Source organism: Thermobia domestica, chromosome 6 (assembly GCF_964235325.1).
Source record: "Thermobia domestica chromosome 6, izTheDome1.hap1.1, whole genome shotgun sequence".
NCBI lineage: Eukaryota > Metazoa > Arthropoda > Insecta > Zygentoma > Lepismatidae > Thermobia > Thermobia domestica.
The window spans coordinates 25,779,767-25,798,864 of record NC_137459.1 but is presented as its reverse complement, the minus strand read 5'-3'; the positions used below and the strand labels follow the sequence as shown (position 1 = coordinate 25,798,864).

Here is a 19,098-nt window from a genome sequence, read left to right as displayed (position 1 = left end):
TGTTAAACCACCGCTGCACTGTCCGCGTAGTAACGATACCCTCACCAAAAGCCTGGCATATCTTCCGCCCCGCTGCAGCGGTGTTTGACCCCAGTTTCAACTCGTACAGCAGACACGCCCTTATGACGCTCTGTGGAGGCCCTGGCGCAAGTTCACGGTGTAACTTAACTGCCGCAACCAGGTAGTATGTTAGATATGCCCACACCAACAGCCAACCTTCGCCTTATCTCCATTTACATTCAACTCACGGTGTGAGGGCCAATTGAACACAGAACTCCACAGAAAGCGACAGAACTTTCTTGATTACCATTATACAATGTACAAAAATTTTCATTACATTAATTCGTAAACTACTTAAATATACAATAAACAGCAAACAGCAAGTTACTTATAGACACATACAGGCAAGTACACAAGAATTAAATACACAAACCATTTATAAATTTAAAAAAAAAAAATAGTGTAATTAAATAATTTGCAATTGTTTATTTTATTTAAAGCTATGTGAGACGTGAATTTGCACTTTGACATGGGTGTTAACTCACACAGTCAGAAATCTTCTGCGCTAAGTGTGGAAATATTAATTATTAACTACAAAGAAGTTTTATGTAGCAAAACTTCGATTTCTAAGCACCCGAAAGATAACATTTACGGGCCTCTCATTTTATATATAATTACTGCTTATGAACGAAATAAGAATAATGTAACATTAAGTAGACAAGGTCAAAAACGGTAAAAATGAAGATCATAAACCCTCCGAAAATGACCAGTAGTATTCCATAATTTCCAAGGTGTTTCATTCTTTTCTTTCTCAAAACACGCTCCTCCGAAAAGTAAATTCTTTTTTGAAAAACACAAAGAAGAAAGAAAAAAAAAGAGAAAACACGAATTATCCCAAAATGTAAGTCTACGTATCACGTTGAGTATGAAAATAACCTTCTGAGACCGAGGAAAATTCAACTTTATGAATTATGCGTATTTTTATGATAAATGTTGTATAATTTTAATGCTTACCGCCCTTTGATTAGTGAACGAAAATATTTGGGAAACATTTTTGCACGCATGCGCAGTAATACCATGTAGAGCTATCTCTACACTCGGAATCAACGATTAAAACTTAGAAGATAAATAGTTTAAAAATATTGGGCCTTATGCAGTCATTCTGGCGCGTGATTAGTGCCATACTAAAGAGTTCGACTAACTATGTTTCCTGCAGTAGTCAGGCCTTTAGTATGACTCTAATCATACGTCAAAACAACTCTGCATAAGGCCTATTATTTCTTGTTGTTACATTATCATGTGTTTACGAAAATAATCTTCTAAATTGCATAATTTTTACTTATCGTTGAGTAAACAAGCATGAAAATAATGTCATATTCTGTAGAGCCCTCTCTACGCCAGGCCTCAGGAGGATAAATAAAAGCATAAACAGAATAGCAATATAATAGAACTGACAACTCACCGCTTTAGTGATCTCGTAAAACCAATAGAAAGGAAGCCAATATTGTTTGGTATAGTGCTGTTAATTAAACAGTTTATTTCGTGTCTTGTGGTAATTATCGTAAATTCAAATTCTGAACCTGATTTACATAAATATTTCGTGATATGTTGATATTGAAGCTTGATGTTGAATTCTGTAAAAAAAAAAAAAAAAAAAAAAAAAAAAAAAAAAAAAAAAAAAAAAAAACTTTCCCTAACATAATAGATTATTATTTTAAGAAAAAAACAGACATAACGAGATTGAAGTGTTTAAGTATTTCTGAGTGCGAGTGTACTTTTCCTCCCCTTCGTTGTTCATGATGGAGTAGCATACTTAAAATCATGGGTTTTGAGTTTTGTTCTTTGTGGAGAAAAGGGAGGTGGCGGCAAATGGTGTCATTGCATGGGGCAGCAAATTGCCTAAGGCCGGTCCTGACTCACATTATAGCATACATAGAATTTTAGATAAAAGGAAGTATTCTATTTTCTCATACAACTGCATTTTAATTCTGCGTTTCATTTTTCTAGGCTGCTTATCCACCAAATCATTATATTCGACGAGTTCCACAGAGAAAAATACACGAGTTTACAGTGTGCCAAGTTATTCAGTTGGTTTTAATGTGTATATTTGGTTTTGCACCGTGGGCTTATATAAAGATGATATTTCCATTTATGATATTACTACTACTACCAATAAGGTAAGAATTATTTTAATTATCTATTAAAAATACAACCATAAGGTATATTGTAATGAATAAATTATCTTTTTTTTCCTATACTTGTAGATAACATGTAAACATTACTTGAGACATTATTTGTGATCCTCATGTATACCATTGGCAGTAATTTGGATATACCGGAAAGAAAGATCGATTTTTGTTGTGTTGTATTTATTTCTCATTCTTTATCATACAGATTGTTCACAGAGTGAACGTATGAATTGAACACGTTACAAATAACGTATATGAGGTGCCTAGTATCAAAATCCGCCACATCCACTACGCTTAGTTTCAAGTAATCTCGCAAAACGTGGAGTAAAGCTCCATATACACGCGTACAAAGTCCCATGTTTGAACTATTTTTTTTTAAAAAAAAATACGATATATTAAGCTTTTAAACAAAATACCGTTTGCATGAAATTCCTTTAGATCAAACATATAACAAACGATATATAACTTTTTTTTTGGTAAATATATATCAAGACACATGTCAAAAAATGACCGTTATCTTTTTATGCGGGTTGGCAACACTGATAAGGTTGAGCATGCGCAGGAACATGCTCTAGTATTCTGCGAATTTAACAGGGAGATAGAATCATCCGAGTAGAGTTGCGTCGTGCGAGTAGCAGTAAGATGAAATGGCTGCCGTAATACAAAATCCCGCCAAACGTGAAGTGAGATCTCACATATGACTTCTGAACGCCAAAGGACAAAATGCAGCTGGCATCCATCGCAGATTGTGTGCCATTTACGGACCGACCGTAATAAGTGAAGGGAAGATCACGTAAGAGTGCAGAGAGTTTCAGAAAGGCGTTCAAATATTCATGAGGATGAGCGTAGCGAAAGGCCTAGTGTTCACACGGACAATTTGGTGCAACGTGCTAAGAAAGTGCGATCCAATCGCCGATTCAGAATAACTGAATTTACCAAAGAACTTCCAGGAGTGCCTGCGAAACTAGTGCATCGAATTGTGACTTACAAGCTTGGTTATCACAAACTATGCTTGGGATTCGTGCCAAAAAGTGCTGATAGACGCTCACAAAGACCAAAAAATGACATTTGCACGTAATGTTCTGCTCAACTGCCGGGAGGATGAGAATGACATCTATTCTCACATAGTGATGAGGGATGAAACCTGGATATTGTACGCCACAGGGAAATAGAAGCTTCAGTCAATGCAATGGTGTCACTCTAGTTCTCCTAAAGCCAGGAAATCCAAACAAACTCTATCAGTTCACAAAATCATGGCAACCGTGTTTGGGGACCGAAATGGTGTGGTTCTTGTAGAATTCTTAGAACCAAGACAAACAATTATAGGATATATGTATTGCCAAATAGTGAATAATCTGCGATGACATCCAAAGCGGAATGCTATGCTCTGGAATAATTCTGATCCATGACAACGCTTGTCCACACACAGCTGCTCGTACTCTTGAGAGAATCCAAAGATTTCGATGAGAACTATTCAATCATTCTCCTTACAGCTCCGACCTTGCCCCCAGAGATTTTTTTCTTCACTTAAAAAAGTAGCTTGTACCGAAACGTTTCAACGGCAGTGAAATATTCATGACTTCATTTCTGGGCTTGCTGCATTCTCAGGTGGCAGATTATTACACAGAGAGTCTACAGAAGCTTATGCTATGCTACCAGAAATATTTAGAGGTTCATGGTGACTACTTCGAAAAATAGCCAAGGTATGTAATTGTATATCAATCACAATAAATTTCTTTTCTTACCTTTTTCTTCTTTTTTTTTTTTTTTTTTTACAAAATATCGGTCCTTATTTTATTTATTTATTTATTTATTTATTTTTATTTATTTATTTATTTATTTATTTATTTATTTATTGACATACACCTCGTACTTTGCCTAAAAAACAACTCGGTTTTTCACTCTGCCGATTTAAATAGGCATCTTCTGAATATTAACTTACGTACATTAATTTATAGACTACTAGCTGAATATACCCATTCTTCGCATGGAGGCTGTATTTGGAAGTCAACGCCTGTGGGAGTATCACCATTCATTTCAGCGACAGCAAAAACTATGGATTTGACACTAATATCGGTCATTTTGGGCTATTTTTACATGTCTCGTTATTCGCACCTCCCTCCCCTCCCCCAAACACTGACCCCAGGCCTGCATACAATGGTAGCTGAATTTGTAAGTCATCGCTAATGGAAGTGTCATCATTGATCACAGCGACCGCGAAAACTACGGATTTGACACTAATATCGGTAATTTTGGATTACTTTTACACGTCTCGGTATCACCCCCCCCCCCCCCCCCCGATGACTTCCGGCTCACAGCCGAATGAGGTAAATGCGATCGGAGTTCCACCATTGATCTCAGCGATTGCGAAAACTATGGATTCGACACTAATATCGGTCATTTTGGATTATTTTTACATGTTTCGGTATCCCCCCCGCTGACCCTGGCCCGCAGCCGAATGAAGTGAATTTGGAGTTTAATGCGATCAGAGTTTCGCCATTGATCTCAGCGACCGCGAAAACTATGAATTTGATATCGATCATTTTCCACTAAACGCCCCCTGAGACACCTTGATTCGAAATTTAAAAAAAAAAAAAAAAAAAAAAAAAAAAAAAAAAAAAAAAAAAAACGCTTCGTCTTGATCTGGAGCCTGGACCTTGGTACCGGTGACCAAAATTTGGTAACTCTCGGTCTACTCGTCCGGTTCTCAGGTCGCACACAGACACACAAACACACAAAGAAACTCTTTATTTTATTTATATTTGATTACAATATGGTTTTTAATCTTATGAATTACAATCATTTTTACGACATAATATAATATTAATTATGGACTTCAGAGATATTCATCTACCGACTAGAGACAGTGCTCAGGAAAAATCACTTAAATGCCATATGATAAAACGTTTTATTTTTTAAACAAGACAGGAAGTGTGTTATAAGCATTTGCTGCCATAGGAAATGTGTTATTCTTGTGCATTTTTAAATGTGAGATCTGGCTCTCGTCTTGTTTGTACAAATGAATATCGTAATTCAGCCTGAATTTGCTTGCATTTATCTCTATGCCTTTTCTTACAAACTTTATGAGTCCATACACATATAATCGAGTAAGATTGAAAAGTATTTAAATATAGGTTTACAAAAATTTCGAGGTTTATTTCCCGGACATAAGCCTTAAAGCTCTCTTCTGTAAAACGAATACGTAATTTAGTAATGCAGTATTTTTCCCAGAAAATAATACCGTATTTTAATTTCGAGTAAAAGAAAAAATCCAGAATAAGTTGTAAACAGAACTTGCTGACTGACATTATTCATTAAAAGCTTTAACATGTAACAGGTTTGAGCGAGCATAGTAGATCATTTTTTTGAATATTAGTTCACCAATCTAATGCATTTTATGCCCAAAGATAAAGAAATTTGGTAATAGAAATATAATTCAACGTTTTACCGTTTTAATTATTATGTTAGAGTATGTTCTTATTTTATTTTGTACCAAGTGGGAACACATACATGAAGACTTCATAGTGGTTAGCATTGGTTTAGTATTCAGCCAATCACTCACGGCAGACATGATAGAAACTACTGCATTACGTAGCTCATCGTAATTCCTCTCCCCCTCATCAATATAACGTTATCGCCAGGATACAAAACAATTTCGGCGGAGTTCCTGGCAAGTCTATTTATATTTATGTCATTTCTATTTATATTAAGAATAGAATACGACCCAATAAACAACCTTGAGGAACTCCAAATTTAAGTTTTTGGTTTTTGAAGAACACGTGCTTACTTCTTTTTCTGTGTTGCGAGTCTGACAACTAATTTCAACAGGTTTGACTCCGGTTGAAGATATAAGTTTTAAACTATTCATAATCATTTCCCCTCATTTCATAATTTTGTAATTTTTAAAGTAAAATTCCACGATCAATCTATCAAGTGTCTTACTAAAAACAAGGAGTGTGATGCTTGCATACTCCTTACTTTGTTTTTTTCTTAGTGAATTTAGAACAGAGTAGGGAAACGAACAAAGAGCATTTCCAGTAGACTTATTTTACCTAAAGCCCTTTCTAGCAGTAAAAATTAGGTTAAAATTTTCAGGAAGCTAACTAGTCCTTTAAGGATATGTTTTCCAAAATGTTTGTAGAAGGTGAACATAGACAATATTACTCTGTAGTTCGATGTACGGTCTTTCTTACCACTTACAACTTCTATCTTCAATGCCTCAGGAAAAAACGCCAGTACTAAACGAATTATTTGTTATTCAATGTATCCGCACTAAATTTTAATCCAAATTTGAAAAAAGGTTTTTATAACATTCCCTAGGGGTGATTTTCGAATTTTCTTTTTACCCTCAGAATTTAGGGCAGTTTACTGAAGAATGAAACTTGAAAATTTCGATTTTCTCAAAAACAGCTCTAACGATTTTGTTTAAATTTCATACATTAATATTTTATTAACAACCCAATACTGTAGTACAAATCCTTTTCTGGGAAAAAATCCAGATGGGATTGGTTTACTCTTAGGATGGGTTATTTTAGAACGATTTTCTCAAAAACGACTCAAGCGATTTTATTCATATTTCATAAATAAATACTTTGTTAGTAACCTAACTACATGGAATAATTCATTTGTCCTGAGCACATTTACGAGGGATAGTTTACTCTTCGGGTAAGTTTTTCTCCGGGCCATTTTCTCAAAAGAGACTCAAGCAATTTTGTTCATATTTCATAAATAAATATTTCATTACTAACCAGACAATATGCCAAAAATAATTTATTGTCAAGGGGTAGTTTACTCATTAGGTTTTTTTTTTCGGGTGAATTTCTCAAAAACGACTGAAGCAGTTTTGTTCACATTTCATAAATAAACATATTCTTACTAACCTGATACATAATTTATCCTGAAAAAATACACAAGCGGTAGTTTACTCTTGGGGTGGACTTCTCCGGGCGATTTTTTTTTTTTTTTTTTTTTTTAATGACAGCTGATTTTGTTTATACTAAATAAATATATATTTCATTACCAACCTACCAATATGGCATAAATCATTTATCCTGAAACAACACATAAGGGATACTTTATCCTTACGGATGGGGTTTTCTTTTTGAAGATTTTGTCAAAAGTGGCTCAGGGAATTTTGCTAATATTTCGTAAGTAGATATTTTATTAATAACCTCATAATGTGACATTATTCATTTCTCCTGAAAAGATTCAAAAGGGGTAGTTTACACTTGAGACTGAGTTTTTTCAGGTGATTTAAAAAACTCAGTTTTTTTATATATTTGATAAATTCAGATATTTTATTAGTAACCTATTATGTTGCTTAAATTATTTCTTATTAAAATATTCACAAGGTGTAATTTCCTTCTGGTATGAGTTTTCCTTGGTTGAAGTATCCCTCGAAAACGCCTATAATTTTCTTCCTATTTGGTAGACTCGTTAAATTGCATTTTAGCGTCTGATTCAGTACCGAGACTATGTGAGACGTGGATCTACAGTTTAATTCGGGATCCGAACAACATAAGCTCCTGCCGGGAATCGAACTCGGACCTTCCACGCCGTAGACGTGTACATTAAACCTATAGCCACGAGAAGCTCTCTATTTGCTAGAATTCTACATTAAACATTTCCTTGATACACAAAGCAAAGCTAATATTTTTGCATTCTTTATCTGCGTTTTGATATTAATATCTCAGAATCAGTATTATTATTAATATATCTTTTTCTTTTTTCTGGTAGGGAGAAGCCTGTGTTCATGTCGCTTATGTTCAACTTGTAGGACGTGGCCAGTGCATTGGCTTCCATGCAATTATTTGTAATAGTTCACTTAATTATAATTTAAGTACTTCATGGCTTGTTTCATGACACTGGCCCCATAAAGAAATCGGACATGGAACTACGCGCTAGCCACCTAACTTCATGCAAGAATTAAAACACTAAACTAAAACACACACACAGTCTTCTAGCACTACAGACAAACGGATACGATCGGCTGCACGGTTATTGTCTTAAAAGTAATATTATTACATGCAATATCTTCCCATACTTTTATTTCTTTTAAATTTAGATTGGTTATTATTTTTCATGTGAATTTATAAACAAGAATTTTAGGAATGATCAAAAAAAAAAAAAAAAAAAGGATCAAAGATTGAGATCTTGGCCAATAATTAGTTTCTGGATCAGGGGCTACAAAATTTTTGAACGGCCCCTAAATCGAGTTTTCGTATTTTCTACGGAATAAGCACATCATACTGAGTTAAATGATAACTTGGGTGGCTACACTATAGGTAGTTCTTCAGATATAAGGCTTACAAGAAAATTTTTGCCTGAAATATATTGGATCTTTTGATCCAAAAATAAATAGAAACTTAGTTAGTACTAAGATTACTGTTTCTAGTATTTAAACATTTAATAAGGAGAAACAAATAACCATATAAGAAATTACAAATGTTCATTTCTTTACTTTTTTTTCTTTTTGCAGACATCGTCTTGTTCCGTTAGTTATTGAAGATCGGTATTTAGAAGCCCTGGATGGTGAACATCAGTAGCTTAATTGCAATGTTAAAAAAGAAAGAAAAAGAGAAACGTATATATATTTGTTTTCAGTTGTGATCACATGTGGACATATTAAATGGCAAATAAACACTTTTTTTTTTTTTCAATCTGTATATAGGAAGCAATAATGTGTGAATCATAGAGTGCAAATGGTGTCATCCTTAAAGACTATTTAATTTTCTACGAAAATGGGTAAAAAGAGAGAAAAAAAACGGAGTAGTGGTTTTTCTAACATGTGAATTTATTTTTTTTTCTTCCCAAACTTGAATAGATAGACATCAAATAACCAGCCTAAATAAAAGTGTGCTTTTCTGGAAGTTGATTCATCGTTACCAGTTTTAGTGTTATTTAGAAGTGCACTTCAGAAGTGACAGGTATTTTTTTTCCTTGGAGTTTTTCTCCTGTTAGCATGAGTGAATCAGTGCTCTATATAGAACTTATTAAACAATGTAGTTATAAGTTAAAAAAAAAAAAAAACAGACAAAATTCTGAAACTCACTGAATTTATTGGAAACCAATAGTACATCTTTAAAAAAAAAAAATACACAAATTAATTAATAAATAAGTATACATATAGGATGTGTTAACAGTATGAAAACAGTTGTTAGTAGTTACTGTCCTGCTGTTGCTATTTGGTCAAAGATTGTGTAATATATAATCGTGTGAATTCTAGAAAGAGTAAAAATAGATGTACTTAGGGTTTGCCATAGTAGCTTCTTAAGAAATTAACCTAAGTGAGTTTTGGATGAGCTCTGATGTAAACACAAGACATTTTAATTTATTCATGATATTTTCTTTACTTCTTTTTCTTTTTTTTTTAAAAAAAAAAAGAAATACAAGAAACAAATGAAATGGAAGGCAAGCACGAGTGTTCAAGCTTACATGGTGAGATGTGATGTGAGTTTGTAAATAAATTGTTGATGGAGTTATAAGAATATGAAGTTGTTATTGGACAAGAGTAATGATTTTTATTTTAGGATACAACTCGTACTCGTCAACCCATGGGTAGACACAAATTTATTTGTAAACATAAAATACATCTAAAACGTATATATATATATATATACAAGGAAACAATTTGGATAATACCTGTAGACTTGTGTAGATATATAAATATATAAATATGTACATGTTTCTTGTTGAATCATACAAGAACTATTTTTGATGAATCTCCTTGTTCACATCTGTTGCTGAATGTAGTTTTGGAATGATGGTTACAAGCTTGCATTATATCATCCTCTTTGAGATTCGTGTTTATTTTGTATAGTTTTTGATCCAGTCCATGTTATTGTAAAAAATATTAACAGAACATATATTTTATTGTTTACCAAAGAAATATATTTAAAAAAATAAGCAATTTTTCTAAGTAATAATAGCTGAATTGATTGGTGGAGACAGTTGCATTTTTATGGGGGTATTTTGATGTGACTTTTACAGCATACACAGAGGTATAAAAACAAAAAAACAAAACGATAAGAAATGCTCAAGAAATGCATATTTTCAGAAGAGTCAATCAAAGGATGCAAGGTCTGATTTCTTTTCTTTGGCTTTTCAAGCGTTGAGAAATGATATATTATCAGCACTTTTGCATTGTTATTTAATACTGAGGGCTTTATTTCAACAATAGTCACTTTTTGAATGTTGCTCTGATGTGTTGTTAAACAATGAGTCAATTCCATACATTATCGTATATAGCGTGAACCAAAGTTTTACAATCTAACATTTTAATCTTCAAAGTTATTATGTGTTTATTACCTTAAAACCAGCAAAGAGGTGACATATTTACATATATATTGCACATGAAACTAAATTAATAGGACAATATGATGTATTGCTGCTTTTCCAAAGTGCAAATGTTAGCAGATTTGTATTGTGTTTTAAACAGTACTACATGCAATAACATTCTGCAATTAGCAGTAAAACATTCACACGCCTTAACTGAATTGTCTTACTAGCTTGAGCATAACTGGAGACCTAATAAGCAAGTTTCAAATTGCTTGTATCTATTACCACCAAGTTGAAGCAAAATGGTCTTTAATCATTATATCTAAATAAATAAACTGATTTTAAAAATCCCTACAATGGTATATCATTTGCTTGTTGTGTCTTGCATATTGGAACGAGTTGTTGAGATATGAAAGGTACATCTTCACTTCAAAGGCCATTTACCTCATGCATACATCTATTTGTGAATTGCGTTGTCTCCTTTTAGAAATTTGTACTATCATTTTGTACCTAATTTGAGTAATGATTGTTAAATATGTCAGCTCACTTTTCGCATTGAACACACAAAACTCCAATAATTGCTATATACTTTCATAGTTATTGCTTAGCTTCCACACCATCCAACTTCTCGTAAGATTTACTGTGATAAATGGAGGAACACGTGTTATTTTCTTACATCATGTCCTTTATAAGTGTAATTCAAAGAAATTCAAAGCATGTAAAAATAACTGGGCTGAAAGAATCAGATCTCCGCTTTACCTTGACAGCATTGACCTTGAGAGTGAAAATGTATCGCTGGACTGTGGAAGGACAGGGTAGGTAGTAATTACAACATTGATATAGCAGCAGACACGGATTGAATTTATGGTGAAGACGTACCTTCTCACTCTTTAAATTTGCACGTTCTACACTTACTTAAATTCTGAATTTTTCGATAAGAGTTGTCAAAGTCTCATATGTCTTTCAATTATTTAGAAGCATTCTTTACTAGAATAAAGAATCCCAATTTCAATTTCGAAATGTACGGACTAAATAAGGATGGGTATCCTGCCATCAACACCTTTACTGCAGAAACTTGAAAAAGAAACTCCACATGATTAATACTCATCATGCATTATAACATTCGTGTTTAACAGACTATCACTATCTTAAAAGTATGGTATTATTACTTTGATTTTTATTTGAATGTTTCACAAACCCTAAACTCATGCACCTATTCTTCCGTTATCTTTTAGCTTGCCTTGTAATCCTTGACAACAATGGACATTTCCTGACAAAATTTGAAGTTGAAATGTGTAACTTCTTACACGAAGTTGGAAGGTGTTACGTTTAAGCTGTAGTCATGATTGCTGCTCTTTTTTTATTTTATTTTATTTATTTATTTATTTTTTTTTTTTTTTTTTTAATTTTCGTTCTGACTGTGCATATTATTCAACATTTAATTACATAGGTACTGGGAATGATGTAAAACTAATATTACGAAATATTGGATGAATCGTCATGACAATAAATTGATCAGCACTATGTTAGGTACAACGTACTTTGTCAAAATGAACGTGTAATTGTAGTTGCGTTCTATTTGAAAGGGTACAATTACTTATAATATTATAAAATATCAGAAATTGTTATCAAATTTTAATAGTATGTTCTACTTATCAGCTAGAAAATACAGGGTGTCAATAAAGTCTGGGTACATGGGGAAAGCATGTTTTAGTCAATTTGATGTTAATGAATAATATTTTCAACATTATTTCTGTGCTGTTCAATGCATAATTTGATGCGCTTTGCAAGATTAAGGTCAACTCGATGGAATGGGTCTGAATTGCCGTCGATTTCAGCACACTGGTTGGTAATGAGCTCTGTCAGGTGGTTTAAATTTCTAATCTTCATCGAGTAAACTTTCACTTTCAACATACCACAAGAAAAGAAATCACCACACAGTCTTTAGTAAAGTTGATATTTTCATCCAATTTATCTGCAAACCATTCACACATCTGCATGCGTCTACCGAGGTCATCTTCATTTAAGTGATGCAATATTTGTAATTTGTACGGATAAAACTTCTCCTCTGCCAGAATTTTGTGGATGGTTGACCTTGGAACACCCAACTTCGTCAATATCCGACGAAGCGATTTCTTTGGGCTAGCATAATCCTTAGCCTTTCATGTGATTCATTATGTTTATCAGGTTTTGATTCTCCAATTATGAGTCATCAAATTTTGAGTCATATTTTTGGAAACAAAAACCATACACCGAATTCATCAGATTTGGATCAGATTTAGCATTTGTCGTAGACCTTGATCTCCTATACAAGTGTGTAAAATTTTGTGTTGTGCAGAACTTTGGTTCTTGAGTTATGAGACGTCAAATTTTGTGGCACATTTTTGAAAACAAAAAAACATCAACCGAACTCATCGGATCTAATAATAAAGATTTTTTTTAAAAAGTTAATGAAAGATGACTTTCTTCCGCAACTGGAAAATTTATAGTAGTATCTACTCTTAATGTTAAGAGCGCCTTTTCCTACCTATATAGGTTAAAAATATTTAGTTTTCAGTTGTCAAAACAGCTGAAATATATTAAAAACATTTCTTAAAGTTCTTGAATTTCATACAGGTGAAGAAAATGTGTGATTCATTTATTCTAGGATAGTATGAACTGGCGAAAGATTAAACTGAAAACGTGAATTACTAGCTAGTAATAACGGAACGGATTTCCTTGACTATAGTTGTGTGTGTGTGTGTGTTCGCATGACCGGTGAAAAGAATGGGAGAACCTCTTGTGTTTTTCTGGATGTTGAAATGTAGGTGCACTTGTCTGTGTGTATACATATAACAATATCTCTTTACGTATATATTTTACTGCTTACAGAATCGTTTCAGTTTGATTCACCACAAAAACTGAAACCTATAACAGACCTCCTGTAGTATTGTGCCTATTACGGGAATTCATTGCCCTAGGAAGTTTACATGAAATTAAGATAGTACCAAAAATCAAGTAATTCCTAAGACCATAACACTGCCGAAATATTTTAAATCCGCACATTAAATTAGTTTTCCAAAGGCAATCACATACAATATTATAATTTCTGTTTTGCACTTTCTAAACAAGGAATTAGCTAAATACCGTATTGTACAACAGAATCATGTGTTTCGCTTCATTGAGAGAACTGACCTGCCAGAACGATCTTCCATGTGCACACGAAATATCAGCTGTCATACTGCCATTGCATGTATAACATTGTAAATGAAAAGTGTTATATTCATCACATATTTTATATTGGAACGTTTAAAGAATTTGGACTTTCCACGAAAAAGATTATTAAATTCATATATCAGAAGAAAACTAGTTTTATATACCTTTGAAAGAACAATTTCCTAATGTATCTTAAAATTTCTGATTATTTTGTTCTTAGAATAATATTTAAATACTATATAATAAATAACCTGCACAAAGTATCTGTATTAAAAATGTTTCCTATCATTTCCGTTTAAGCCAGGTTTGTCTATTTTTTATAAAAAAAAATAGAGAGAGAGAGAGAGAGAGAGAGAGGGAGAGAAAGGAAAAAATAAACTAATTGAATGTATGACAGTAATTTATTTTATGATTTAAGCATCAGAAATTTGAAACGGATAAGAGATTTTGAAATTTTGGGAATCGTTTTTGTCGGTAAAATCAATCGCAACTTGTGCTTCACTAAGCGTTACAATATGGAAAAAAAAAAAATCAGAACGAACTTTTCAGTGGAGCAACATAAAATTAATTTGTAAGCAATTACTATAATTGTTTGACTCATCTTTCATATTTTAAAGGTTAGTTATTCACATTCCAGCTTCAATAAATTCGAAGCAATGTTCACTTCTTTACTTTTCCTATTACAAACTCTTTAATATTTTCAGATTTTGTGGAAAATAATTTGTTGAGAGTTCCAATATATAAATAATTCGGCGACTATGAAGTTAGCGTAACATAATGTATATAACGATAAAAAAAAAGAAAGAAAAAAAGAAAACAAGGAAATATTTTTAGGAAGTTTAATCTATTTTGGATATTGATACCTGATCTAGTTATGCCAATATATATTATATGTTTAGAAGATGTAATGTATTATTGAAAAACGTTAAAATTTAAAATATTATATAAAACATATATAATTATTTTCTTGAATAGATCATGTTGTTATTTATGTAATTGTATATATTTGAAAGTACTGAATAATATAGAAATTGAATGGTACTCACGAATAAGTATGTTACTATGTAATGAATAGTAATTAATGACAATTACAGCAAACTTATTCAAAATCTAATACGGTAAAACGTAGTTGACCAACTAATACTGTGATAGGAGTAGTTGCCACTCTTAACATACCCTTTTTGGTAACGCTGCTTTATCAAAGCGTGAACTCAACATCTTCAACATAGCCTTTTTCCTCTTTGTGCTTCATCAAATCTCTTACTTTCTTTTTTTCGTTATTTTCTTAATGTTAATAACATGTACTTAAATATTATGTTCACTATAAAGAACATATTGCTATATAGAAATATACTTTAATGGCAACACCGACATATATCTAAAGAACAACTCTTAACTAAACATTTCACTTGTAATACCTTGGATGCTCAAAGATTGTGTCCAATTTATAAGAAAAGAAATATTTTCATAAAAAGACTATACCATTAAAAACTACCCATGGGTAATAGGAGCTTAACTTAAAAGAGCTTAGTAAATGTATCCTAAAAGGTAGAGAAGCTATTTTTCTCCATATATTAGCTATATAACGAAGAAAAACCTAACATTTTAAAATTATTTCTAAAATAGTAATATTTTTAAAAATATTTATAACTATCATAATCACTTATAATTAAAAGTCGTTGAAGTATTTAAATAATAATAATATATAGGTTAATGAAAGAACGTATTGTAATTTTGGTGACTATTGTTGAAATTGATAAGCCCTCAATGTATTTCTTTATTTGTTATAAAGCATATATTTTCTAAGTGAAAAAAAAAAATACTCTAAATCAATGCTGCTGTAACCCATGGTATGAGACTTCTTTTTCTAAGATGGGTGAAATTATGAATTCTACCTAATTAGCATTGTGATTTCGTTTTATAATTACAATCTTCGTTTACCCATCCACTAACCTTGTAGACTAATCACATTAATTAGTTTACATTTTCTCTTAATTTCTGTATTGCTTTAGGTGAGTTTAAAAAAATGCAGAAAAAAATGTTGTGGTTGTTCTTCCAATGTCCCTAAACAATAGTTAAAATATATTTAAAAGTGTTATCCAATGCTCAATTTTAGTATTTAGCAGCCTCAATGTATAACAATTGTTACAAAGAGAAAAATGTATTATGCTTTGTTGTGTGTTACATAGTTCCTCATAAGAAGGTAAAGACGTAGATAGTTCTTCAATTAATCTCTCTTTGAAATGAGGGGGTGTTTATGATTCGTTAGAATTACACCAACAGAATGTGATATAAAAAAAGAACAGTACTGGAAAACATATATATATATATAAATGTCATCGTGAGAGTATTAAAAAAAAAAAAAAAAGATTCTGTGTTAAAAATTGACACTGATCCAATTAGTTCTTTATCATGTTACCTGTTTAAGTGTAGAACATACAATAAACATTCAGCATAGAGGAAATTTCATGAGATAATTACTGAAAAAAAAAATAATGTATGTCATTAAAATACATGTGACAAGGCGTTAATGTTGACCTTCATGTTAAGTAATTTGTGGTTAATACCAGCACTTATTAATAGTTTTATTTTTCTTTTTTTAAATAAAAAAAGAAGAAAATAAAGAAAACAGATAAGATTTGTGCACTTAACAGGTCACTAGATTCCCTTCTTTGTGATTGTTATTAAGAACTCTTGTTTTCTGTATGTATTAGTGAAGAGGTATACTAAAACACTATGTACAGTCACATCAGAAAAAAAGTACTTTTGTTATATATTCCTATATTCACTAGCTGTAAGATTTGATTTTTATAGTTGCTATTATTACACAAGAAAACAAAAGAACAACTTCTCTTACAAATTTATTATGTTCTGTGGAACTGTGCTGTCGAATTAGTAACAAATTAATTGTAAATATTAATAACAATAATAATAAAAGTTTACTGCGCGTTTATGGAGCTTTTTTAGGTATTACTTTTGTGGTTACAACAGCACAGTTGCACGTACACAACAATATTTTTCTTAGTTTTGTTCTTTCTTTCTATTATTCAATCCAAGAAGCTGAATGCTGTAGTTGACAAAGCTATTTAAAAGCTCTGTTACTGTACAAGAGTTTCAATATATAGCGTATAAAAATACAGAGTTCAGCAGAACTTTTCAAATAGCTATCTACTATTGAGATTGAAAATATGTACCTTTACATACTGGTTTATTTTGTGATGAATTTGTCATTATTGTTGTTAAGGAATGGAACGTTTGATTGTACGAAGTGTACAATAAACTTTTACATAAAACACTAAGAATATTTAATCTTATTTACTGAATAATAAAGACCTGTTTAACACTATATTACTATATATATATATATATATATATGTAGGATTTTAAATTATCTTCAAAGATTTTTTGAGTGATAGAACTTTAACATTTCTTTCCAACAATGGGATTAAACAAGACAAAAGCTACTGCTTGAGATAGGATCCGAGCACTACGTCGGATTTGTCCGAAATAAGTCCACCATATTACTGTACTGTGTTTTGTCCCATCCGGCAAACTAAATCACTCGTCTTCGCTCAGGGAACACCAGCTAGAATCTGCCCTTCGCCTCACCTTCTCAATAATTAGTCGTGCACTAAATTATCAAGAAAGTACGAAGAGGTCAATCATTCCAAGCGGGTCCTCACTCCGTGATTATATTTTAGGGACTAAACCCAACACAATAATGCCAGGATAAAGGACTTAACAATCGCAAGACGGTCTAGTGGCTAGCTAGAAGAGAACAGGCAACGCGATTATCTATTCTTATCCACACTCAAAACACTTACTACTACGATGCATAGTTGTTTCAGAAGCTATTACTTACTGAACATGATTCAAATTTAAAATACTGCTTTTTTCTACTTGTTTGTTGAATAATGAAATAAGCAGGGTGCGAATTACCGGGGGGGGATGAGGGGGATTTTCCCCCTCAATCACATTTTGTTCCCCCCCAAAGAAGTCAACTGAAGTATCCCCACCGGGGATGCTCGCTTTCCCCCTCAAACTATGCTTAGTATAACTCCAAATTTCACTGATTTTTGTTATTTCTTGTAAATTTAATCTTCTAGCTGTATTTCGAAATGATCGATGTAAACTGTTCAGTTTTGGTCATTTCTACTTACCACCTAATTACCCACTATTTTCAACGTTGTTTAATAGAACTATAATATTATGACTACGGTTGTTACTTGCAACTGTACCTTCGTACCCTTCAGTTCGTCATCGTTTGTGAATTTGAATGTACTAATTGCGTATAACAAAGCCACATATAGATTTATAAATGTTCTTAGCGGTTGGCCAAGAAGAAGTAAACAAATAGCTTCTTCTACCATACTTGGCGAAGTTCGGATATGTCATATTCATCCTCTATATTTGTATCGATTATCATCTTATTTTAATTTTTGTTATAACATGTTATTTCATTTTCCAGTGTACTCTTTGTTAGCACATGGTCTTCATTCCCTAGTAGGTTGTGTGTATGCAACTCAAAAGTTGCATTTAATTTGTGATAATTAGCATAGTAATCACTGCTTTTACAGTTTACGGAAATGAACTTTTGAAACTGTACTCAAAATCTGAGATATAGGTATTCTCTCGTAAGTATATGTTAACGTACACGCTGGGGGATACGCTCCTAGTAAGCAGACATGTTAATGAAGGTGATTTTTAGGTGAATAAGCGAATAATTCAAGATTTGTTTTGAGCATTTGTTAATACGGCTGGTTCTCCGTGTCATTGTCCGTGTCTGCATAAGTATTTCAACTGGAGCGGTTTTTATTTTTAAAGTTAACCCTTCATTTTTCCATCTTTTCGCTGTACAGTTTACTGTCCACGCAATTAATGTTGTCTGAAAAACTTCAGTGTAATGTTTTACTTTATTTGAATAACGTAGTCCATAGTGAATCAACTCATCTTCAACCTAACAGTAAAGTAATTTTTAAGTGTTGACTTTCTGTGCCCATCACGGAATCGATATTTGGAGAAAAAAAGTCGTGATGAGCACAGCTTTAGCGGGAAGTAGAAGCACAAGCTCGAAATTTGAATTGAGAGATTTTAAATATTTGCCCTTCGATTTGACCTTGATGTGAAAAATCGGGACCAGCAACAATCCATTTCTTATTTGATAGGCTAATATCCAAATTTTCTTTTTTTAAAAAAAAAAAAGAAAAAAAAGAAATGTCCGGTTTAACTGATAATTTTAGTGGTTTTCACAAGACTGAAGTAGGTTTCTTTTTGCAACCTGTATGTATTAATGCAAAGTGGAAGCTTTCAATATGAGTGGAAAAATTAACATATGCTTGTGATCATGGCTATCGCTCGAGCCGAATTATTAACTAAATAAACCTTAGAGAGCTACGGGGACAAGAGTGAGTACAACATTAAAACACGTTCAGAAAGG

General features: G+C 32.4%; 1 protein-coding gene across 1 annotated transcript in view; it reads left to right on the top strand.

Moving 5' to 3' along the window:
* LOC145687895 (solute carrier family 4 member 11-like) overlaps positions 1–16,954 on the top strand; it is a 560,150-nt gene extending 543,196 nt beyond the window's left edge. The window contains exons 13-14 of the mRNA XM_081761438.1: positions 2,008–2,177; positions 8,668–16,954. Of these exons, the coding sequence (XP_081617564.1) occupies positions 2,008–2,177; positions 8,668–8,734 (237 nt within the window). The 3' untranslated portion in view covers positions 8,735–16,954. The remainder of the gene's footprint in view (positions 1–2,007; positions 2,178–8,667) is intronic.
* Positions 16,955–19,098: the final 2,144 nt, after the last annotated feature.